This window comes from Drosophila ficusphila, unplaced genomic scaffold (assembly GCF_018152265.1).
Source record: "Drosophila ficusphila isolate 14025-0441.05 unplaced genomic scaffold, ASM1815226v1 contig_607, whole genome shotgun sequence".
Classification (NCBI taxonomy): Eukaryota; Metazoa; Arthropoda; class Insecta; order Diptera; family Drosophilidae; genus Drosophila; species Drosophila ficusphila.
In genome coordinates this window covers 3,645,267-3,668,532 of record NW_025064537.1, presented here as the reverse complement: position 1 = coordinate 3,668,532, position 23,266 = coordinate 3,645,267, and the positions used below count along the sequence as shown (strand labels likewise).

At 38.9% G+C, this 23,266-nt stretch overlaps 15 protein-coding genes across 16 annotated transcripts; 8 read left to right on the top strand and 7 right to left on the bottom strand.

Moving 5' to 3' along the window:
- Positions 1–182: 182 nt before the first annotated feature.
- LOC122320529 (histone H4-like) lies at positions 183–1,232 on the bottom strand. Its single transcript, XM_043208669.1, has 3 exons — positions 789–1,232; positions 648–726; positions 183–505 (listed from the first exon to the last, which is right to left on the bottom strand). The coding sequence occupies exon 1, from the start codon at positions 1,160–1,162 to the stop codon at positions 863–865; it is 300 nt and encodes a 99-aa protein (XP_043064604.1). The 5' UTR covers positions 1,163–1,232; the 3' UTR covers positions 183–505; positions 648–726; positions 789–862.
- A 3,047-nt stretch (positions 1,233–4,279) lies between these two features.
- Positions 4,280–5,161, top strand: LOC122320518 (histone H1-like). The gene has a single exon (XM_043208658.1). The coding sequence runs from the start codon at positions 4,317–4,319 to the stop codon at positions 5,076–5,078; it is 762 nt and encodes a 253-aa protein (XP_043064593.1). The 5' UTR covers positions 4,280–4,316; the 3' UTR covers positions 5,079–5,161.
- Positions 5,162–6,231: 1,070 nt separating this feature from the next.
- On the bottom strand, positions 6,232–6,692 carry LOC122320526 (histone H2B). Its single transcript, XM_043208666.1, has one exon. It carries the CDS (start codon positions 6,652–6,654, stop codon positions 6,283–6,285), a length of 372 nt encoding a protein of 123 aa, XP_043064601.1. The 5' UTR covers positions 6,655–6,692; the 3' UTR covers positions 6,232–6,282.
- Positions 6,693–6,842: 150 nt separating this feature from the next.
- Positions 6,843–7,317, top strand: LOC122320523 (histone H2A). Its single transcript, XM_043208663.1, has one exon. The coding sequence runs from the start codon at positions 6,875–6,877 to the stop codon at positions 7,247–7,249; it is 375 nt and encodes a 124-aa protein (XP_043064598.1). The 5' UTR covers positions 6,843–6,874; the 3' UTR covers positions 7,250–7,317.
- Positions 7,318–7,793: 476 nt separating this feature from the next.
- Positions 7,794–8,225, bottom strand: LOC108098255 (histone H4). The gene has a single exon (XM_017201055.2). It carries the CDS (start codon positions 8,154–8,156, stop codon positions 7,845–7,847), a length of 312 nt encoding a protein of 103 aa, XP_017056544.1. The 5' UTR covers positions 8,157–8,225; the 3' UTR covers positions 7,794–7,844.
- A 2,332-nt stretch (positions 8,226–10,557) lies between these two features.
- LOC122320520 (histone H1-like) lies at positions 10,558–11,403 on the top strand. Its single transcript, XM_043208660.1, is given in 2 exon segments — positions 10,558–10,590; positions 10,592–11,403. Coding segments are annotated over 2 exon segments (762 nt in total). The 3' UTR covers positions 11,321–11,403.
- Positions 11,404–11,732: 329 nt separating this feature from the next.
- LOC122320524 (histone H2B) lies at positions 11,733–12,174 on the bottom strand. The gene has a single exon (XM_043208664.1). The coding sequence runs from the start codon at positions 12,151–12,153 to the stop codon at positions 11,782–11,784; it is 372 nt and encodes a 123-aa protein (XP_043064599.1). The 5' UTR covers positions 12,154–12,174; the 3' UTR covers positions 11,733–11,781.
- Positions 12,175–12,315: 141 nt separating this feature from the next.
- On the top strand, positions 12,316–12,812 carry LOC122320522 (histone H2A). The gene has a single exon (XM_043208662.1). It carries the CDS (start codon positions 12,370–12,372, stop codon positions 12,742–12,744), a length of 375 nt encoding a protein of 124 aa, XP_043064597.1. The 5' UTR covers positions 12,316–12,369; the 3' UTR covers positions 12,745–12,812.
- Positions 12,813–13,290: 478 nt separating this feature from the next.
- Positions 13,291–13,722, bottom strand: LOC122320528 (histone H4). Its single transcript, XM_043208668.1, has one exon. The coding sequence runs from the start codon at positions 13,651–13,653 to the stop codon at positions 13,342–13,344; it is 312 nt and encodes a 103-aa protein (XP_043064603.1). The 5' UTR covers positions 13,654–13,722; the 3' UTR covers positions 13,291–13,341.
- Positions 13,723–13,935: 213 nt separating this feature from the next.
- Positions 13,936–20,621, top strand: LOC122320515. Its single transcript, XM_043208654.1, has 5 exons — positions 13,936–14,354; positions 16,074–16,240; positions 17,010–17,462; positions 18,644–18,868; positions 20,137–20,621. Exons 1-5 carry the CDS (start codon positions 13,946–13,948, stop codon positions 20,557–20,559), a joined length of 1,677 nt encoding a protein of 558 aa, XP_043064589.1. The 5' UTR covers positions 13,936–13,945; the 3' UTR covers positions 20,560–20,621.
- On the top strand, positions 16,015–17,602 carry LOC122320517 (histone H1-like). Of its 2 annotated transcripts, none has more exons than XM_043208656.1 (2): positions 16,015–16,234; positions 16,935–17,602. In XM_043208656.1, exons 1-2 carry the CDS (start codon positions 16,058–16,060, stop codon positions 17,517–17,519), a joined length of 762 nt encoding a protein of 253 aa, XP_043064591.1. In that variant the 5' UTR covers positions 16,015–16,057; the 3' UTR covers positions 17,520–17,602. The 2 variants fall into 2 exon arrangements, with proteins under 2 accessions (XP_043064591.1, XP_043064592.1); XM_043208657.1 differs by having other exon boundaries at positions 16,015–16,240; positions 16,941–17,602.
- LOC122320525 (histone H2B) lies at positions 17,931–18,389 on the bottom strand. Its single transcript, XM_043208665.1, has one exon. It carries the CDS (start codon positions 18,349–18,351, stop codon positions 17,980–17,982), a length of 372 nt encoding a protein of 123 aa, XP_043064600.1. The 5' UTR covers positions 18,352–18,389; the 3' UTR covers positions 17,931–17,979.
- On the top strand, positions 18,517–19,014 carry LOC122320521 (histone H2A). The gene has a single exon (XM_043208661.1). The coding sequence runs from the start codon at positions 18,572–18,574 to the stop codon at positions 18,944–18,946; it is 375 nt and encodes a 124-aa protein (XP_043064596.1). The 5' UTR covers positions 18,517–18,571; the 3' UTR covers positions 18,947–19,014.
- LOC122320527 (histone H4) lies at positions 19,492–19,923 on the bottom strand. Its single transcript, XM_043208667.1, has one exon. The coding sequence runs from the start codon at positions 19,852–19,854 to the stop codon at positions 19,543–19,545; it is 312 nt and encodes a 103-aa protein (XP_043064602.1). The 5' UTR covers positions 19,855–19,923; the 3' UTR covers positions 19,492–19,542.
- A 1,614-nt stretch (positions 20,622–22,235) lies between the features above and the next one.
- On the top strand, positions 22,236–23,104 carry LOC122320519 (histone H1-like). The gene has a single exon (XM_043208659.1). It carries the CDS (start codon positions 22,260–22,262, stop codon positions 23,019–23,021), a length of 762 nt encoding a protein of 253 aa, XP_043064594.1. The 5' UTR covers positions 22,236–22,259; the 3' UTR covers positions 23,022–23,104.
- The last annotated feature ends 162 nt before the right edge of the window (positions 23,105–23,266 follow it).

Below are 23,266 nucleotides of genomic sequence, written 5' to 3'. Positions count from 1 at the left end.
GCTAAATAAAACAGATGTCTGCTTTCAGGCAACAATAATCAAACATTACATTTAAGAGTGCAGTTTAATATTTCCAATATTTTTGGAGCATTGGCTATATTAATATTAAAAAAAAAAATACATTTAACTAATAAAGACAGATATAATTGAAAATTCATCTCCTTTAAAATATGAATTTGTGGTCCTGAAAAGGACCGATTGCTTATTGATGTACAGGCTGCTGTACGATTTGTTTAACCGCCGAAACCGTACAGGGTGCGGCCTTGCCTTTTCAGGGCGTACACAACGTCCATGGCTGTGACTAGAGCTGGAAAACAATCGATGTCTGGGACCATCGATGTTTTCGATGTTTTTGAAAGTAAACATCGATGAAACATCGATGTTTTCAGTTAAAACACAAAAATAACAATTAACGAGATTTTTATTTGAGATCACTATTTTTGTTTAGGAACAAAAGTTTGTCCACAATGTTGGGTTTTAGTGCGCATCTCCTGTCAGACACAATCTAAATAATAAAAATAAAAACAGCATGCAATGAGTATATGCATAAATTCCGGCTTTTTCAATGCGTTTGCATACCAATACATACGCATGGCATGTATACATTTTCACTTGAATGCAAAGCGTCATTTTGAAACAATACTTACTTTTTACAAACTTATCCATTTTGTAGCACTACGCCTACAACCAGCACCACCACTTGCTTCCAAGGAATTTATATTTTCACTACATGTAATTAAATATTTAATATAATTAAAATAATGCGACACAAAACCCATTTTACTTACACGTTGTCCTCAATGCACAGAATTAATGAAAACAATCGATAGTGGCCAACGAACCATCGATGTTTAGAAAATTTTTAAAACATCGATGGTATCGATAGTGCCATCGATTGTTTTCCAGCTCTAGCTGTGACCGTCTTCCTCTTGGCGTGTTCGGTGTAGGTAACTGCATCGCGGATAACGTTCTCCAAAAATACCTTTAGAACACCGCGTGTTTCCTCGTAAATAAGTCCAGATATGCGCTTCACTCCGCCACGACGAGCCAAACGGCGGATAGCAGGCTTTGTAATACCCTGGATGTTATCACGCAACACTTTGCGATGACGCTTTGCGCCACCTTTTCCTAAGCCTTTGCCTCCTTTGCCGCGACCAGTCATTTTTCACTACTCTTTACTGTTAACACTGCACGAAACGAAAGTCACTGAAGAACTGACTACAATTTCGACGTGCCCCTATTTATACCTAAACCCAGAAAACCAGAGCGGGTCCGAACGACATGTTGTCTTGCTCTTTGCTCGGCAAACGAGACGCCTTGTATCTCCCTCTCTCTCGATCAGTTCAACCCTCCACGATTTGCTATATAAGTAGGTAGCAGACGCGCCGAACGTTCACTGTGTTTTAGTTTCAGACGTGAAGTGAACAGAAGTGAATTGAAAGCGAAAACTGAAAATGGCTCGTACCAAGCAAACCGCTCGCAAATCGACTGGTGGCAAGGCGCCACGCAAACAACTGGCTACTAAAGCCGCTCGTAAGAGCGCCCCAGCCACCGGAGGCGTGAAGAAGCCTCATCGCTATCGCCCCGGAACTGTGGCCCTGCGTGAGATCCGCCGCTACCAGAAAAGTACCGAGCTGTTGATCCGCAAACTGCCTTTCCAGCGTCTGGTGCGTGAAATCGCTCAAGACTTCAAGACTGACTTGCGATTCCAGAGTTCGGCGGTGATGGCTCTACAGGAGGCTAGCGAAGCCTATTTGGTTGGTCTCTTTGAAGACACCAACTTGTGTGCCATTCATGCTAAGCGAGTCACAATTATGCCCAAGGACATTCAGTTGGCCCGTCGCATTCGCGGCGAGCGTGCTTAAGGGGTTATATACCTTTTTGAGCGAAAAAAATGAGGGAACTTTGGATTTTTTTTCAGGTGTGTAGCAATTATTTTATGATACTGAGGTTATTATTTATTGATAGTACATGTTTTTATAGACACAACAAACGTTTGTTCTTAAAAAATATAAATAACTTTCGAAGTTATGGCAATTCTCTCATAACCCTTTTTTTGTTATAGCGGCTTGCGGTGACCACGATGGAAGTCCAGCGGGTCAACTAAAATCAATAAACCAAAAAGTTTTTATTAGTTTAGTATTATTTCTAGTTCGTCATTGAATTACTTCAAGAATATTTGGTTTTTTCTGCATACAGTAACAATTTTTTCAAAAAATTGATTTTTCGAGCTCTAAAAATTTTATTAAAAATTTCTTATCTGCAAAATCGAAATTGCCGCATAAAAACTGATTCAATGACGAACTCAGCACAATCATAACGAATGTTTTAAAAAAAAAATTGAAGAAGATCGATCAAATAGTTCTTGTGCAATCGCGGTCACAGCAAAGGCACTTTTGGAAAAAAACGACTTTGAGATAATCGCATTCATAGTTTTACGTTGCGTTACAAAGAGTGACGAACCGCGCCTCAAAACGCTGTTTTTCTATCGAACTATTATTCGGATCTCTTCAAAAATTTGGGAAAATGTACTCTAGGGGATATACTTTAGGATTCAGCTAAAAAAAATTTTTTCGTTTTTTTGAAAAAAAAAAAGGTATATAACCCCTTAAGTTGAAACGGCTTCAAGTGGCAGCAATGCGCTTTTATTTGTACAAATCGGTCCTTTTCAGGACCACAAAAAGTACTCAATGAGATTAGATTTTCATTTTTTTTTATTAATAAAATTTATTGAGTATTTATTTAAATTGTTATTTTAATTATTGAATATTTTAAGGTTTACTTCCAAACACCTATCTTAAAAATGAATTTCATTTATTTTTTGATAACCAGCCCTAAGGAAATGTTTTTTTTCAGTCTTAATATTTATCACGGTAAGGTAGCATAGAACAACAACGAACCACCTTGGGCTCTACACACCCTTAAAAACATCGAAAAACTGTTAAAAAAAACTTTCAGAAAATAACTCGAAAAAACATCAATAAGCTCTTTATTACTTAAACAAAACAAAAAAATATACAAAAATTATAAATTTTCTATTTAAAGGTGAAATGTTAATTCTTCACTGCAGTAAACAAGATTAAGTTTTGTTGAACAACCACGAACTACCGTGGATCTCAAACATCTTTGAAAAATCAAAATAAAAATTTTGAAAACCTACTGAAAAGTTAGTTTGTGAGGAGTTTATTTGTTAAACGAGATTAAAAATGCTAAAAATAAAAAAACTAATTTATATTTCATATTAATAGCGACACATAGTGTGTAGTAGCAAGTTGCAACTACATTGTACTTCAAACACCATTCAAAAATCGAAAAAGGGTAAAAACTTTATAAAAATCAGTCAGACAAGTTTATATTCGCTCTATTTGTTACATAAAACATAAAATGCTTTGGAAAATATTAAAATTAGATTTTATATGAAGAACTATAAAGAGAACATTTTTTGAAGTGGCACTATTGGTACACGAAACGTAACAGATTTTAAACCTCCTTAAAAAATCGAAAAACTTTTGAAAACCTTAAAGAAAAAATTCAGACATGTTAACGAGTCTTTTATATATTTAACAAACAAAAACTACAATGGAAACAGTTAAAATATTTTTTTTTTTTTATGTTAACTTGACAGTGACCCTAATCATGCCTTTATATAGGATACAAGGGAAGCCATCTTGGATAAACCGTTTATAATAATGTTTTAAATCAAGTCTGTATTGAAGCATATTCATGATATATTGAAGATAAAAACAAATACCTTAACAATTTTAAAATATTTATATTTTTTTAATTTTTATAACTATTGCCTGACGTATTCTCATAGACAACTTTTTATGTAGCATAAGGTCAAACTAAAACGTGTTATAAAATACCTTAACTTAAGAAATGTGGTTATTTGTTAATTGATTCTTAAAGTTAAAAGTTTAAATTTTCCTTTGTGTTATTTAATATTAATATATAAGAAAGAATTCAAATTAAAAACTATGTTTTTAAATAAAATGCTCATGTTACGTATGTTAATGTTCAAGTTCGAGCTGTAATAAAAATGCACTAAAACTAGACATTACAATTTTTACATTTCTAATTGCTTAATGGAATATTTGAGCATACAACAGAACAAAAACATTAATTGAATTTAAGACCTAAACGAACGAAATAAAAGAATTAAGTTTTTACTTCAAGCAAACATTAGCAGAGCAAATGACTGATTGGATACCCACAGTTGAAGTGCTCTCCTCCTCGCTTCTCATTCGAACGAAGGAGGTCGGCAACAAACGCGCGCGCCATTTTCGAAGCAAAAAAGTGTATTTTAGTGAAGAAAAATGTCTGATTCTGCAGTTGCGACGTCCGCTTCCCCAGTGGCTGCCCCACCAGCGCCAGTTGAGAAGAAGGTGGCCGCCAAAAAGGCTTCTGGATCCACTGCCGCAAAGGCAAAGAAGGTCGCCGCGCCACCATCTCACCCACCAACACAGCAAATGGTAGACGCCTCTATCAAGAACTTGAAAGAACGTGGCGGCTCGTCTCTCCTTGCAATTAAGAAATATATCACTGCCACTTACAAATGCGATGCCCAGAAACTGGCTCCATTCATCAAAAAGTATTTGAAATCTGCCGTGGTCAACGGAAAACTGATCCAAACAAAAGGAAAAGGTGCGTCTGGTTCATTTAAACTATCGGCCTCCGCCAAAAAGGATCCCAAGCCTAAAGCTACGTCTGCTGAAAAGAAAGTGAAAAGCAAGAAAGTAGTCGCCAAGAAGGCCGGAGCTGGAGCCACCACTAAGAAAGCTGCCGGAGCTGCTGAGAAGAAGCCCAAGGCAAAGAAGGCTGTGGCCACCAAAAAGACCGCCGAGAAAAAGAAAACCGAGAAGGCAAAGGCGAAGGATGCCAAGAAAACGGGAACCGTTAAGGCAAAGCCAGCAGCAGCAGCAAAAGCCAAGTCTACTTCAGCAAAGCCAAAGGCAGCCGTCAAAGCACCAAAAGCCAAGCCGGCGGCTTCTGCCAAGCCCAAAAAGGTGGTGAAGAAGGCAGTTGCTCCCGCTACCGCTAAAAAGCCGAAAGCAAAAACAACGGCAGCCAAGAAATAAACTGCGTACACGCTCGATGTCGCTGTACAGTCGCAATTTCAGATTTCGAAATCTGAGATTCGTTTAAACAAGCCCTTTTCAGGGCTACAAACTAAGTCTTTAAGAGAAATAATCTTTCAATTCGACATTTTAATGTCATATATTATTAATTGTTTATTGCGTTTTGCTATTGTCTGTTAAGGGGTTATATACCTTTTTCAGACTCAAAAAATCGAAAAAAATTTTATGATTTTTTTTTTTATGTACATACTATCAACAATTTTTCTGCAAAATTTTTTAGAGATCGGGGCACTAGAACCTAAGATACAGCCGTTCATAGCGCACGGTGAACATGACTACCTAATGTCCACCGAAAACTTTAAACGCGATTATCTCGGAGTCGCATTTTTGAGAAAAGGTCATTGCGGTGAGCACGATATCTCGGTAACCACTACATCGATCGATTTGAAATTTTGGGGGATTGTTTGTAGATACAATAGCTAGTTCGTGAACGAAGGAATTTTTTTTTCGACAAATTTTTCTATTTTTTTGGGGCGAAAAACTAAATTATTAGACCTCGAAAAATCGGTTTTTTTGAAAAAATAATCACTGTAACTGTAAAAAATTTTTTTTCGTAAAATCCTTCGTTCACGAACTAGGTAACACTATATACTAACGTAGTTTTTTTTCATTTTTTTTTAAGTTGAGCCGTTTTCTTGTTTTCATGCTCACCGCAAGCCTCTAATGAAAAAAGGACTTCTGCGGGAAGGACTATAACTTCCACAATACTCAAAATTTTCACTCGAAATTTTGTACGAATTGAGTTAAGGACACGTACTTTGATAAAATTTTTATTGAGTTTAAATAAAACAATGGTAACATGCTAAAAAAAAATAAATAAAAACCATGTATTTCTCTGGTGAAAAAGGTATATAACCCCTTAAACTAAATTTACTGATTTTCGCAGTGAGCACCATAATGTTTATCAACATTATAAGTAAGTCAATAAAATCAGACTTTGGTACTGGCAAAGATTAATCAGATTAGTCTGAAGATCAAATAAAACAAAAGAAAAGTCCAACTTATATTAACATGTTATATATTATCTCCTTGGCAGGAATTGCTGAAAAATTGAATATTGAAAATGTACTTTCTTTGGTAAACATTTTTGTGGCCCTGAAAAGGGCCGTTTTTGATATTTCTACGCATCCGTAGCGAGAGAAAATTACTTGGAGCTGGTGTACTTGGTGACAGCCTTGGTTCCCTCACTGACAGCGTGCTTGGCCAACTCTCCCGGCAGGAGCAAGCGTACGGCCGTTTGAATTTCCCGACTGGTAATGGTCGAGCGCTTGTTGTAGTGAGCCAGGCGAGAAGCCTCGGCAGCAATGCGCTCGAAGATATCATTCACAAAGCTGTTCATGATGCTCATCGCCTTCGACGAAATACCAGTATCAGGGTGGACCTGCTTCAGGACCTTGTAAATGTAGATGGCGTAGCTCTCCTTCCTCTTACGCTTCTTCTTCTTGTCGTTCTTGGTGATATTCTTCTGAGCCTTGCCAGCCTTCTTGGCTGCCTTTCCACTTGTTTTCGGCGGCATTTTCTCACTTCACAAACACAGTTCACTGGTTATAATGGGAGCCCAGTTCGTGCGTTCGTCTTATACTTTTTTTCGAACAAACTCTTCGGCCCAAGGCACAATCCACCCCTAAACGAACGCGCTGTCGGTCGAAAAAGTATAAATGTCTGGCCGCCAGCTGCCTGGCTCACAAACATTTGTTTCCCGTGTGAAAAGTGAATTTAGTGAGAAGTAAAGAAAAATGTCTGGTCGTGGAAAAGGTGGCAAAGTGAAGGGAAAGGCAAAGTCCCGCTCCAACCGTGCTGGTCTTCAGTTCCCAGTGGGCCGTATTCACCGTCTGCTTCGCAAGGGAAACTATGCCGAGCGTGTTGGTGCCGGCGCTCCAGTTTATCTGGCTGCCGTGATGGAATATCTGGCCGCTGAGGTTCTCGAGTTGGCTGGCAATGCAGCTCGTGACAACAAGAAGACTAGGATCATTCCGCGTCATCTGCAGCTGGCCATCCGCAACGACGAGGAGTTGAACAAACTGCTCTCTGGCGTAACCATTGCACAGGGTGGAGTGTTGCCCAACATCCAAGCTGTTCTGTTGCCCAAAAAGACCGAGAAGAAGGCTTAAACGTTCTAAAAACGAAGGAGAGCGACTTCGTCATGTACATAACAAAAACCCAACCGTCCTTTTCAGGACGACCAAGTTTTAAACAAAGAATTGTTAAGATTTTCAAATGCTTATAGAGATATTATAGAATAAGAATCAGTATTAGCTTTTGCCAATATATTTTTTAATGTTTTTAACTCCGATTAAAATTGGAATACTTCGTTAACAGTGCCACGTGCAAGACTAACAAAAAAAAAACTGATCCAAGGCTCTGTATTGTTAGTAATCGGTAATCATAGCGGAAACTGAATGCATTCGCAGTAGCGTTTAATTAAACATGGCAGTTCCTCAGTACAAGTCTGTAAGACACAAAAGCAGCAGCTGCGCTAAATAAAACAGATGTCTGCTTTCAGGCAACAATAATCAAACATTACATTTAAGAGTGCAGTTTAATATTTCCAATATTTTTGGAGCATTGGCTATATTAATATTAAAAAAAAATACATTTAACTAATAAAGACAGATATAATTGAAAATTCATCTCCTTTAAAATATGAATTTGTGGTCCTGAAAAGGACCGATTGCTTATTGATGTACAGGCTGCTGTACGATTTGTTTAACCGCCGAAACCGTACAGGGTGCGGCCTTGCCTTTTCAGGGCGTACACAACGTCCATGGCTGTGACCGTCTTCCTCTTGGCGTGTTCGGTGTAGGTAACTGCATCGCGGATAACGTTCTCCAAAAATACCTTTAGAACACCGCGTGTTTCCTCGTAAATAAGTCCAGATATGCGCTTCACTCCGCCACGACGAGCCAAACGGCGGATAGCAGGCTTTGTAATACCCTGGATGTTATCACGCAACACTTTGCGATGACGCTTTGCGCCACCTTTTCCTAAGCCTTTGCCTCCTTTGCCGCGACCAGTCATTTTTCACTACTCTTTACTGTTAACACTGCACGAAACGAAAGTCACTGAAGAACTGACTACAATTTCGACGTGCCCCTATTTATACCTAAACCCAGAAAACCAGAGCGGGTCCGAACGACATGTTGTCTTGCTCTTTGCTCGGCAAACGAGACGCCTTGTATCTCCCTCTCTCTCGATCAGTTCAACCCTCCACGATTTGCTATATAAGTAGGTAGCAGACGCGCCGAACGTTCACTGTGTTTTAGTTTCAGACGTGAAGTGAACAGAAGTGAATTGAAAGCGAAAACTGAAAATGGCTCGTACCAAGCAAACCGCTCGCAAATCGACTGGTGGCAAGGCGCCACGCAAACAACTGGCTACTAAAGCCGCTCGTAAGAGCGCCCCAGCCACCGGAGGCGTGAAGAAGCCTCATCGCTATCGCCCCGGAACTGTGGCCCTGCGTGAGATCCGCCGCTACCAGAAAAGTACCGAGCTGTTGATCCGCAAACTGCCTTTCCAGCGTCTGGTGCGTGAAATCGCTCAAGACTTCAAGACTGACTTGCGATTCCAGAGTTCGGCGGTGATGGCTCTACAGGAGGCTAGCGAAGCCTATTTGGTTGGTCTCTTTGAAGACACCAACTTGTGTGCCATTCATGCTAAGCGAGTCACAATTATGCCCAAGGACATTCAGTTGGCCCGTCGCATTCGCGGCGAGCGTGCTTAAGTTGAAACGGCTTCAAGTGGCAGCAATGCGCTTTTATTTGTACAAATCGGTCCTTTTCAGGACCACAAAAAGTACTCAATGAGATTAGATTTTCATTTTTTTTATTATTAAAATTTATTGAGTATTTATTTAAATTGTTATTTTAATTATTGAATATTTTAAGGTTTACTTCCAAACACCTATCTTAAAAATGAATTTCATTTATTTTTTGATAACCAGCCTAAGGAAATGTTTTTTTTCAGTCTTAATATTTATCACGGTAAGGTAGCATAGAACAACAACGAACCACCTTGGGCTCTACACACCCTTAAAAACATCGAAAAACTGTTAAAAAACTTTCAGAAAATAACTCGAAAAAACATCAATAAGCTCTTTATTACTTAAACAAAACAAAAAAATATACAAAAATTATAAATTTTCTATTTAAAGGTGAAATGTTAATTCTTCACTGCAATAACAAGATTAGGTTTTGTTGAACAACCACGAACTACCGTGGATCTCAAACATCTTTGAAAAATCAAAATAAAAATTTTGAAAACCTACTGAAAAGTTAGTTTGTGAGGAGTTTATTTGTTAAACGAGATTAAAAATGCTAAAAATAAAAAAACTAATTTATATTTCATATTAATAGCGACACATAGTGTGTAGTAGCAAGTTGCAACTACATTGTACTTCAAACACCATTCAAAAATCGAAAAAGGGTAAAAACTTTATAAAAATCAGTCAGACAAGTTTATATTCGCTCTATTTGTTACATAAAACATAAAATGCTTTGGAAAATATTAAAATTAGATTTTATATGAAGAACTATAAAGAGAACATTTTTTGAAGTGGCACTATTGGTACACGAAACGTAACAGATTTTAAACCTCCTTAAAAAATCGAAAAACTTTTGAAAACCTTAAAGAAAAAATTCAGACATGTTAACGAGTCTTTTATATATTTAACAAACAAAAACTACAATGGAAACAGTTAAAATATTTTTTTTTTTTATGTTAACTTGACAGTGACCCTAATCATGCCTTTGTATAGGATACAAGGGAAGCCATCTTGGATAAACCGTTTATAATAATGTTTTAAATCAAGTCTGTATTGAAGCATATTCATGATATATTGAAGATAAAAACAAATACCTTAACAATTTTAAAATATTTATATTTTTTTAATTTTTATAACTATTGCCTGACGTATTCTCATAGACAACTTTTTATGTAGCATAAGGTCAAACTAAAACGTGTTATAAAATACCTTAACTTAAGAAATGTGGTTATTTGTTAATTGATTCTTAAAGTTAAAAGTTTAAATTTTCCTTTGTGTTATTTAATATTAATATATAAGAAAGAATTCAAATTAAAAACTATGTTTTTAAATAAAATGCTCATGTTACGTATGTTAATGTTCAAGTTCGAGCTGTAATAAAAATGCACTAAAACTAGACATTACAATTTTTACATTTCTAATTGCTTAATGGAATATTTGAGCATACAACAGAACAAAAACATTAATTGAATTTAAGACCTAAACGAACGAAATAAAAGAATTAAGTTTTTACTTCAAGCAAACATTAGCAGAGCAAATGACTGATTGGATACCCAGAGTTGAAGTGCTCTCCTCCTCGCTTCTCATTCGAACGAAGGAGGTCGGCAACAAACGCGCGCGCCATTTTCTAAGCAAAAAAGTGTATTTTAGTGAAGAAAAATGTCTGATTCTGCAGTTGCGACGTCCGCTTCCCCCAGTGGCTGCCCCACCAGCGCCAGTTGAGAAGAAGGTGGCCGCCAAAAAGGCTTCTGGATCCACTGCCGCAAAGGCAAAGAAGGTCGCCGCGCCACCATCTCACCCACCAACACAGCAAATGGTAGACGCCTCTATCAAGAACTTGAAAGAACGTGGCGGCTCGTCTCTCCTTGCAATTAAGAAATATATCACTGCCACTTACAAATGCGATGCCCAGAAACTGGCTCCATTCATCAAAAAGTATTTGAAATCTGCCGTGGTCAACGGAAAACTGATCCAAACAAAAGGAAAAGGTGCGTCTGGTTCATTTAAACTATCGGCCTCCGCCAAAAAGGATCCCAAGCCTAAGGCTGCGTCTGCTGAAAAGAAAGTGAAAAGCAAGAAGGTAGTCGCCAAGAAGGCCGGAGCTGGAGCCACCACTAAGAAAGCTGCCGGAGCTGCTGACAAGAAGCCCAAGGCAAAGAAGGCTGTGGCCACCAAAAAGACCGCCGAGAAAAAGAAAACCGAGAAGGCAAAGGCGAAGGATGCCAAGAAAACGGGAACCGTTAAGGCAAAGCCAGCAGCAGCAGCAAAAGCCAAGTCTACTTCAGCAAAGCCAAAGGCAGCCGTCAAAGCACCAAAAGCCAAGCCGGCGGCTTCTGCCAAGCCCAAAAAGGTGGTGAAGAAGGCAGTTGCTCCCGCTACCGCTAAAAAGCCGAAAGCAAAAACAACGGCAGCCAAGAAATAAACTGCGTACACGCTCGATGTCGCTGTACAGTCGCAATTTCAGATTTCGAAATCTGAGATTCGTTTAAACAAGCCCTTTTCAGGGCTACAAACTAAGTCTTTAAGAGAAATAATCTTTCAATTCGACATTTTAATGTCATATATTATTAATTGTTTATTGCGTTTTGCTATTGTCTGTTAAACTAAATTTACTGATTTTCGCAGTGAGCACCATAATGTTTATCAACATTATAAGTAAGTCAATAAAATCAGACTTTGGTACTGGCAAAGATTAATCAGATTAGTCTGAAGATCAAATAAAACAAAAGAAAAGTCCAGCTTATATTAACATGTTATGTATTATCTCCTTGGCAGGAATTGCTGAAAAATTGAATATTGAAAATGTACTTTCTTTGGTAAACATTTTTGTGGCCCTGAAAAGGGCCGTTTTTGATATTTCTTTGCATCCATAGCGAGAGAAAATTACTTGGAGCTGGTGTACTTGGTGACAGCCTTGGTTCCCTCACTGACAGCGTGCTTGGCCAACTCTCCCGGCAGGAGCAAGCGTACGGCCGTTTGAATTTCCCGACTGGTAATGGTCGAGCGCTTGTTGTAGTGAGCCAGGCGAGAAGCCTCGGCAGCAATGCGCTCGAAGATATCATTCACAAAGCTGTTCATGATGCTCATCGCCTTCGACGAAATACCAGTATCAGGGTGGACCTGCTTCAGGACCTTGTAAATGTAGATGGCGTAGCTCTCCTTCCTCTTACGCTTCTTCTTCTTGTCGTTCTTGGTGATATTCTTCTGAGCCTTGCCAGCCTTCTTGGCTGCCTTTCCACTTGTTTTCGGCGGCATTTTCTCACTTCACAAACACAGTTCACTGGTTATAATGGACGCCCAGTGCGTTGCGCCTTATACTTTTTTTCGAACAATCTCTTCGGACCTAGCACAATCCACCCCTAAACGAACGCGCTGTCGGTCGAAAAAGTATAAATGTCTGGCCGCCAGCTGCCTGGCTCACAAACATTTGTTTCCCGTGTGAAAAGTGAATTTAGTGAGAAGTAAAGCAAAATGTCTGGTCGTGGAAAAGGTGGCAAAGTGAAGGGAAAGGCAAAGTCCCGCTCCAACCGTGCTGGTCTTCAGTTCCCAGTGGGCCGTATTCACCGTCTGCTTCGCAAGGGAAACTATGCCGAGCGTGTTGGTGCCGGCGCTCCAGTTTATCTGGCTGCCGTGATGGAATATCTGGCCGCTGAGGTTCTCGAGTTGGCTGGCAATGCAGCTCGTGACAACAAGAAGACTAGGATCATTCCGCGTCATCTGCAGCTGGCCATCCGCAACGACGAGGAGTTGAACAAACTGCTCTCTGGCGTAACCATTGCACAGGGTGGAGTGTTGCCCAACATCCAAGCTGTTCTGTTGCCCAAAAAGACCGAGAAGAAGGCTTAAACGTTCTAAAAACGAAGGAGAGCGACTTCGTCATGTACATAACAAAAACCCAACCGTCCTTTTCAGGACGACCAAGTTTTAAACAAAGAATTGTTAAGATTTTCAAATGCTTATAGAGATATTATAGAATAAGAATCAGTATTAGCTTTTGCCAATATATTTTTTAATGTTTTTAACTCCGATTAAAATTGGAATACTTCGTTAACAGTGCCACGTGCAAGACTAACAAAAAAAAAAACTGATCCAAGGCTCTGTATTGTTAGTAATCGGTAATCATAGCGGAAACTGAATGCATTCGCAGTAGCGTTTAATTAAACATGGCAGTTCCTCAGTACAAGTCTGTAAGACACAAAAGCAGCAGCTGCGCTAAATAAAACAGATGTCTGCTTTCAGGCAACAATAATCAAACATTACATTTAAGAGTGCAGTTTAATATTTCCAATATTTTTGGAGCATTGGCTATATTAATATTAAAAAAAAAATACATTTAACTAATAAAGACAGATATAATTGAAAATTCATCTCCTTTAAAATATGAATTTGTGGTCCTGAAAAGGACCGATTGCTTATTGATGTACAGGCTGCTGTACGATTTGTTTAACCGCCGAAACCGTACAGGGTGCGGCCTTGCCTTTTCAGGGCGTACACAACGTCCATGGCTGTGACCGTCTTCCTCTTGGCGTGTTCGGTGTAGGTAACTGCATCGCGGATAACGTTCTCCAAAAATACCTTTAGAACACCGCGTGTTTCCTCGTAAATAAGTCCAGATATGCGCTTCACTCCGCCACGACGAGCCAAACGGCGGATAGCAGGCTTTGTAATACCCTGGATGTTATCACGCAACACTTTGCGATGACGCTTTGCGCCACCTTTTCCTAAGCCTTTGCCTCCTTTGCCGCGACCAGTCATTTTTCACTACTCTTTACTGTTAACACTGCACGAAACGAAAGTCACTGAAGAACTGACTACAATTTCGACGTGCCCCTATTTATACCTAAACCCAGAAAACCAGAGCGGGTCCGAACGACATGTTGTCTTGCTCTTTGCTCGGCAAACGAGACGCCTTGTATCTCCCTCTCTCTCGATCAGTTCAACCCTCCACGATTTGCTATATAAGTAGGTAGCAGACGCGCCGAACGTTCACTGTGTTTTAGTTTCAGACGTGAAGTGAACAGAAGTGAATTGAAAGCGAAAACTGAAAATGGCTCGTACCAAGCAAACCGCTCGCAAATCGACTGGTGGCAAGGCGCCACGCAAACAACTGGCTACTAAAGCCGCTCGTAAGAGCGCCCCAGCCACCGGAGGCGTGAAGAAGCCTCATCGCTATCGCCCCGGAACTGTGGCCCTGCGTGAGATCCGCCGCTACCAGAAAAGTACCGAGCTGTTGATCCGCAAACTGCCTTTCCAGCGTCTGGTGCGTGAAATCGCTCAAGACTTCAAGACTGACTTGCGATTCCAGAGTTCGGCGGTGATGGCTCTACAGGAGGCTAGCGAAGCCTATTTGGTTGGTCTCTTTGAAGACACCAACTTGTGTGCCATTCATGCTAAGCGAGTCACAATTATGCCCAAGGACATTCAGTTGGCCCGTCGCATTCGCGGCGAGCGTGCTTAAGTTGAAACGGCTTCAAGTGGCAGCAATGCGCTTTTATTTGTACAAATCGGTCCTTTTCAGGACCACAAAAAGTACTCAATGAGATTAGATTTTCATTTTTTTTTATTATTAAAATTTATTGAGTATTTATTTAAATTGTTATTTTAATTATTGAATATTTTAAGGTTTACTTCCAAACACCTATCTTAAAAATGAATTTCATTTATTTTTTGATAACCAGCCTAAGGAAATGTTTTTTTTCAGTCTTAATATTTATCACGGTAAGGTAGCATAGAACAACAACGAACCACCTTGGGCTCTACACACCCTTAAAAACATCGAAAAACTGTTAAAAAACTTTCTGAAAATAACTCGAAAAAACATCAATAAGCTCTTTATTACTTAAACAAAACAAAAAAATATACAAAAATTATAAATTTGCTATTTAAAGGTGAAATGTTAATTCTTCACTGCAGTAAACAAGATTAGGTTTTGTTAAACAACCACGAACTACCGTGGATCTCAAACATCTTTGAAAAATCAAAATAAAAATTTTGAAAACCTACTGAAAAGTTAGTTTGTGAGGAGTTTATTTGTTAAACGAGATTAAAAATGCTAAAAATAAAAAAACTAATTTAAATTTCATATTAATAGCGACACATAGTGTGTAGTAGCAAGTTGCAACTACATTGTACTTCAAACACCATTCAAAAATCGAAAAAGGGTAAAAACTTTATAAAAATCAGTCAGACAAGTTTATATTCGCTCTATTTGTTACATAAAACATAAAATGCTTTGGAAAATATTAAAATTAGATTTTATATGAAGAACTATAAAGAGAACATTTTTTGAAGTGGCACTATTGGTACACGAAACGTAACAGATTTTAAACCTCCTTAAAAAATCGAAAAACTTTTGAAAACCTTAAAGAAAAAATTCAGACATGTTAACGAGTCTTTTATATATTTAACAAACAAAAACTACAATGGAAACAGTTAAAATATTTTTTTTTTTTTATGTTAACTTGACAGTGACCCTAATCATGCCTTTGTATAGGATACAAGGGAAGCCATCTTGGATAAACCGTTTATAATAATGTTTTAAATCAAGTCTGTATTGAAGCATATTCATGATATATTGAAGATAAAAACAAATACCTTAACAATTTTAAAATATTTATATTTTTTTAATTTTTATAACTATTGCCTGACGTATTCTCATAGACAACTTTTTATGTAGCATAAGGTCAAACTAAAACGTGTTATAAAATACCTTAACTTAAGAAATGTGGTTATTTGTTAATTGATTCTTAAAGTTAAAAGTTTAAATTTTCCTTTGTGTTATTTAATATTAATATATAAGAAAGAATTCAAATTAAAAACTATGTTTTTAAATAAAATGCTCATGTTACGTATGTTAATGTTCAAGTTCGAGCTGTAATAAAAATGCACTAAAACTAGACATTACAATTTTTACATTTCTAATTGCTTAATGGAATATTTGAGCATACAACAGAACAAAAACATTAATTGAATTTAAGACCTAAACGAACGAAATAAAAGAATTAAGTTTTTACTTCAAGCAAACATTAGCAGAGCAAATGACTGATTGGATACCCAGAGTTGAAGTGCTCTCCTCCTCGCTTCTCATTCGAACGAAGGAGGTCGGCAACAAACGCGCGCGCCATTTTCTAAGCAAAAAAGTGTATTTTAGTGAAGAAAAATGTCTGATTCTGCAGTTGCGACGTCCGCTTCCCCAGTGGCTGCCCCACCAGCGCCAGTTGAGAAGAAGGTGGCCGCCAAAAAGGCTTCTGGATCCACTGCCGCAAAGGCAAAGAAGGTCGCCGCGCCACCATCTCACCCACCAACACAGCAAATGGTAGACGCCTCTATCAAGAACTTGAAAGTAGGGTTGTTGATAATATATCAAAATATCAATATATCGATATTTTCTTTTTAAAATGATATATTTATATCGTAATTTTTTGTTTGCCTAAATATCGGAAAATCGATATATTTTTTTGATATTTTTTGATATTTTTGTCTTGGTTATTTTGAGTTCCAAAGCGACTTCAAGTGAACGAATTCGAGCGCAAAATAATATTTTCGCAAAATGCGCGCAAAAGAAGGAATGTACATATGTAATATGTGTGCGTATGGCCAGATTTCGTTGTCTATGTGTGCATATGTAACTTACGCACATACCACCGAAATTTGGCGCCAAACGCGCACACACACGTTGTTCACACATATGTATATTAATTAGTTTTCATTCTTAGCTGTCCACGAACTTTGAAGGTATTATGAAAATAACAGAGAATTTCAAGAATGCTGAAGTAAGGATTGTTAATAACAAAAAAACGGTGCAAAATTTTCACTTTCCGCCAACGGATTTCGAAGTCCGGACCGCACTTGTAAACAATTACCGAAACTTATTGTCTTTTTATTGTGGGCAGGAAATTTTTTTATTTAACACAAAAAATATCAAAAATATCAAATATATCGATATTTTTCGGTGATATTTAGAAATATTATTATCATATTATTTGATAAAAAAAATATCATCGATACGATATTTTTTAAAATTTCGACAACCCTACTTGAAAGAACGTGGCGGCTCGTCTCTCCTTGCAATTAAGAAATATATCACTGCCACTTACAAATGCGATGCCCAGAAACTGGCTCCATTCATCAAAAAGTATTTGAAATCTGCCGTGGTCAACGGAAAACTGATCCAAACAAAAGGAAAAGGTGCGTCTGGTTCATTTAAACTATCGGCCTCCGCCAAAAAGGATCCCAAGCCTAAGGCTGCGTCTGCTGAAAAGAAAGTGAAAAGCAAGAAGGTAGTCGCCAAGAAGGCCGGAGCTGGAGCCACCACTAAGAAAGCTGCCGGAGCTGCTGACAAGAAGCCCAAGGCAAAGAAGGCTGTGGCCACCAAAAAGACCGCCGAGAAAAAGAAAACCGAGAAGGCAAAGGCGAAGGATGCCAAGAAAACGGGAACCGTTAAGGCAAAGCCAGCAGCAGCAGCAAAAGCCAAGTCTACTTCAGCAAAGCCAAAGGCAGCCGTCAAAGCACCAAAAGCCAAGCCGGCGGCTTCTGCCAAGCCCAAAAAGGTGGTGAAGAAGGCAGTTGCTCCCGCTACCGCTAAAAAGCCGAAAGCAAAAACAACGGCAGCCAAGAAATAAACTGCGTACACGCTCGATGTCGCTGTACAGTCGCAATTTCAGATTTCGAAATCTGAGATTCGTTTAAACAAGCCCTTTTCAGGGCTACAAACTAAGTCTTTAAGAGAAATAATCTTTCAATTCGACATTTTAATGTCATATATTATTAATTGTTTATTGCGTTTTGCTATTGTCTGTTAAACTAAATTTACTGATTTTCGCAGTGAGCACCATAATGTTTATCAACATTATAAGTAAGTCAATAAAATCAGACTTTGGTACTGGCAAAGATTAATCAGATTAGTCTGAAGATCAAATAAAACAAAAGAAAAGTCCAGCTTATATTAACATGTTATGTATTATCTCCTTGGCAGGAATTGCTGAAAAATTGAATATTGAAAATGTACTTTCTTTGGTAAACATTTTTGTGGCCCTGAAAAGGGCCGTTTTTGATATTCTTTGCATCCATAGCGAGAGAAAATTACTTGGAGCTGGTGTACTTGGTGACAGCCTTGGTTCCCTCACTGACAGCGTGCTTGGCCAACTCTCCCGGCAGGAGCAAGCGTACGGCCGTTTGAATTTCCCGACTGGTAATGGTCGAGCGCTTGTTGTAGTGAGCCAGGCGAGAAGCCTCGGCAGCAATGCGCTCGAAGATATCATTCACAAAGCTGTTCATGATGCTCATCGCCTTCGACGAAATACCAGTATCAGGGTGGACCTGCTTCAGGACCTTGTAAATGTAGATGGCGTAGCTCTCCTTCCTCTTACGCTTCTTCTTCTTGTCGTTCTTGGTGATATTCTTCTGAGCCTTGCCAGCCTTCTTGGCTGCCTTTCCACTTGTTTTCGGCGGCATTTTCTCACTTCACAAACACAGTTCACTGGTTATAATGGGAGCCCAGTTCGTGCGTTCGTCTTATACTTTTTTTCGAACAAACTCTTCGGCCCAAGGCACAATCCACCCCTAAACGAACGCGCTGTCGGTCGAAAAAGTATAAATGTCTGGCCGCCAGCTGCCTGGCTCACAAACATTTGTTTCCCGTGTGAAAAGTGAATTTAGTGAGAAGTAAAGCAAAATGTCTGGTCGTGGAAAAGGTGGCAAAGTGAAGGGAAAGGCAAAGTCCCGCTCCAACCGTGCTGGTCTTCAGTTCCCAGTGGGCCGTATTCACCGTCTGCTTCGCAAGGGAAACTATGCCGAGCGTGTTGGTGCCGGCGCTCCAGTTTATCTGGCTGCCGTGATGGAATATCTGGCCGCTGAGGTTCTCGAGTTGGCTGGCAATGCAGCTCGTGACAACAAGAAGACTAGGATCATTCCGCGTCATCTGCAGCTGGCCATCCGCAACGACGAGGAGTTGAACAAACTGCTCTCTGGCGTAACCATTGCACAGGGTGGAGTGTTGCCCAACATCCAAGCTGTTCTGTTGCCCAAAAAGACCGAGAAGAAGGCTTAAACGTTCTAAAAACGAAGGAGAGCGACTTCGTCATGTACATAACAAAAACCCAACCGTCCTTTTCAGGACGACCAAGTTTTAAACAAAGAATTGTTAAGATTTTCAAATGCTTATAGAGATATTATAGAATAAGAATCAGTATTAGCTTTTGCCAATATATTTTTTTAATGTTTTTAACTCCGATTAAAATTGGAATACTTCGTTAACAGTGCCACGTGCAAGACTAACAAAAAAAAAACTGATCCAAGGCTCTGTATTGTTAGTAATCGGTAATCATAGCGGAAACTGAATGCATTCGCAGTAGCGTTTAATTAAACATGGCAGTTCCTCAGTACAAGTCTGTAAGACACAAAAGCAGCAGCTGCGCTAAATAAAACAGATGTCTGCTTTCAGGCAACAATAATCAAACATTACATTTAAGAGTGCAGTTTAATATTTCCAATATTTTTGGAGCATTGGCTATATTAATATTAAAAAAAAATACATTTAACTAATAAAGACAGATATAATTGAAAATTCATCTCCTTTAAAATATGAATTTGTGGTCCTGAAAAGGACCGATTGCTTATTGATGTACAGGCTGCTGTACGATTTGTTTAACCGCCGAAACCGTACAGGGTGCGGCCTTGCCTTTTCAGGGCGTACACAACGTCCATGGCTGTGACCGTCTTCCTCTTGGCGTGTTCGGTGTAGGTAACTGCATCGCGGATAACGTTCTCCAAAAATACCTTTAGAACACCGCGTGTTTCCTCGTAAATAAGTCCAGATATGCGCTTCACTCCGCCACGACGAGCCAAACGGCGGATAGCAGGCTTTGTAATACCCTGGATGTTATCACGCAACACTTTGCGATGACGCTTTGCGCCACCTTTTCCTAAGCCTTTGCCTCCTTTGCCGCGACCAGTCATTTTTCACTACTCTTTACTGTTAACACTGCACGAAACGAAAGTCACTGAAGAACTGACTACAATTTCGACGTGCCCCTATTTATACCTAAACCCAGAAAACCAGAGCGGGTCCGAACGACATGTTGTCTTGCTCTTTGCTCGGCAAACGAGACGCCTTGTATCTCCCTCTCTCTCTCGATCAGTTCAACCCTCCACGATTTGCTATATAAGTAGGTAGCAGACGCGCCGAACGTTCACTGTGTTTTAGTTTCAGACGTGAAGTGAACAGAAGTGAATTGAAAGCGAAAACTGAAAATGGCTCGTACCAAGCAAACCGCTCGCAAATCGACTGGTGGCAAGGCGCCACGCAAACAACTGGCTACTAAAGCCGCTCGTAAGAGCGCCCCAGCCACCGGAGGCGTGAAGAAGCCTCATCGCTATCGCCCCGGAACTGTGGCCCTGCGTGAGATCCGCCGCTACCAGAAAAGTACCGAGCTGTTGATCCGCAAACTGCCTTTCCAGCGTCTGGTGCGTGAAATCGCTCAAGACTTCAAGACTGACTTGCGATTCCAGAGTTCGGCGGTGATGGCTCTACAGGAGGCTAGCGAAGCCTATTTGGTTGGTCTCTTTGAAGACACCAACTTGTGTGCCATTCATGCTAAGCGAGTCACAATTATGCCCAAGGACATTCAGTTGGCCCGTCGCATTCGCGGCGAGCGTGCTTAAGTTGAAACGGCTTCAAGTGGCAGCAATGCGCTTTTATTTGTACAAATCGGTCCTTTTCAGGACCACAAAAAGTACTCAATGAGATTAGATTTTCATTTTTTTTTATTATTAAAATTTATTGAGTATTTATTTAAATTGTTATTTTAATTATTGAATATTTTAAGGTTTACTTCCAAACACCTATCTTAAAAATGAATTTCATTTATTTTTTGATAACCAGCCTAAGGAAATGTTTTTTTCAGTCTTAATATTTATCACGGTAAGGTAGCATAGAACAACAACGAACCACCTTGGGCTCTACACACCCTTAAAAACATCGAAAAACTGTTAAAAAACTTTCTGAAAATAACTCGAAAAAACATCAATAAGCTCTTTATTACTTAAACAAAACAAAAAAATATACAAAAATTATAAATTTGCTATTTAAAGGTGAAATGTTAATTCTTCACTGCAGTAAACAAGATTAGGTTTTGTTAAACAACCACGAACTACCGTGGATCTCAAACATCTTTGAAAAATCAAAATAAAAATTTTGAAAACCTACTGAAAAGTTAGTTTGTGAGGAGTTTATTTGTTAAACGAGATTAAAAATGCTAAAAATAAAAAAACTAATTTAAATTTCATATTAATAGCGACACATAGTGTGTAGTAGCAAGTTGCAACTACATTGTACTTCAAACACCATTCAAAAATCGAAAAAGGGTAAAAACTTTATAAAAATCAGTCAGACAAGTTTATATTCGCTCTATTTGTTACATAAAACATAAAATGCTTTGGAAAATATTAAAATTAGATTTTATATGAAGAACTATAAAGAGAACATTTTTTGAAGTGGCACTATTGGTACACGAAACGTAACAGATTTTAAACCTCCTTAAAAAATCGAAAAACTTTTGAAAACCTTAAAGAAAAAATTCAGACATGTTAACGAGTCTTTTATATATTTAACAAACAAAAACTACAATGGAAACAGTTAAAATATTTTTTTTTTTTTATGTTAACTTGACAGTGACCCTAATCATGCCTTTGTATAGGATACAAGGGAAGCCATCTTGGATAAACCGTTTATAATAATGTTTTAAATCAAGTCTGTATTGAAGCATATTCATGATATATTGAAGATAAAAACAAATACCTTAACAATTTTAAAATATTTATATTTTTTTAATTTTTATAACTATTGCCTGACGTATTCTCATAGACAACTTTTTATGTAGCATAAGGTCAAACTAAAACGTGTTATAAAATACCTTAACTTAAGAAATGTGGTTATTTGTTAATTGATTCTTAAAGTTAAAAGTTTAAATTTTCCTTTGTGTTATTTAATATTAATATATAAGAAAGAATTCAAATTAAAAACTATGTTTTTAAATAAAATGCTCATGTTACGTATGTTAATGTTCAAGTTCGAGCTGTAATAAAAATGCACTAAAACTAGACATTACAATTTTTACATTTCTAATTGCTTAATGGAATATTTGAGCATACAACAGAACAAAAACATTAATTGAATTTAAGACCTAAACGAACGAAATAAAAGAATTAAGTTTTTACTTCAAGCAAACATTAGCAGAGCAAATGACTGATTGGATACCCAGAGTTGAAGTGCTCTCCTCCTCGCTTCTCATTCGAACGAAGGAGGTCGGCAACAAACGCGCGCGCCATTTTCTAAGCAAAAAAGTGTATTTTAGTGAAGAAAAATGTCTGATTCTGCAGTTGCGACGTCCGCTTCCCTAGTGGCTGCCCCACCAGCGCCAGTTGAGAAGAAGGTGGCCGCCAAAAAGGCTTCTGGATCCACTGCCGCAAAGGCAAAGAAGGTCGCCGCGCCACCATCTCACCCACCAACACAGCAAATGGTAGACGCCTCTATCAAGAACTTGAAAGAACGTGGCGGCTCGTCTCTCCTTGCAATTAAGAAATATATCACTGCCACTTACAAATGCGATGCCCAGAAACTGGCTCCATTCATCAAAAAGTATTTGAAATCTGCCGTGGTCAACGGAAAACTGATCCAAACAAAAGGAAAAGGTGCGTCTGGTTCATTTAAACTATCGGCCTCCGCCAAAAAGGATCCCAAGCCTAAGGCTGCGTCTGCTGAAAAGAAAGTGAAAAGCAAGAAGGTAGTCGCCAAGAAGGCCGGAGCTGGAGCCACCACTAAGAAAGCTGCCGGAGCTGCTGACAAGAAGCCCAAGGCAAAGAAGGCTGTGGCCACCAAAAAGACCGCCGAGAAAAAGAAAACCGAGAAGGCAAAGGCGAAGGATGCCAAGAAAACGGGAACCGTTAAGGCAAAGCCAGCAGCAGCAGCAAAAGCCAAGTCTACTTCAGCAAAGCCAAAGGCAGCCGTCAAAGCACCAAAAGCCAAGCCGGCGGCTTCTGCCAAGCCCAAAAAGGTGGTGAAGAAGGCAGTTGCTCCCGCTACCGCTAAAAAGCCGAAAGCAAAAACAACGGCAGCCAAGAAATAAACTGCGTACACGCTCGATGTCGCTGTACAGTCGCAATTTCAGATTTCGAAATCTGAGATTCGTTTAAACAAGCCCTTTTCAGGGCTACAAACTAAGTCTTTAAGAGAAATAATCTTTCAATTCGACATTTTAATGTCATATATTATTAATTGTTTATTGCGTTTTGCTATTGTCTGTTAAACTAAATTTACTGATTTTCGCAGTGAGCACCATAATGTTTATCAACATTATAAGTAAGTCAATAA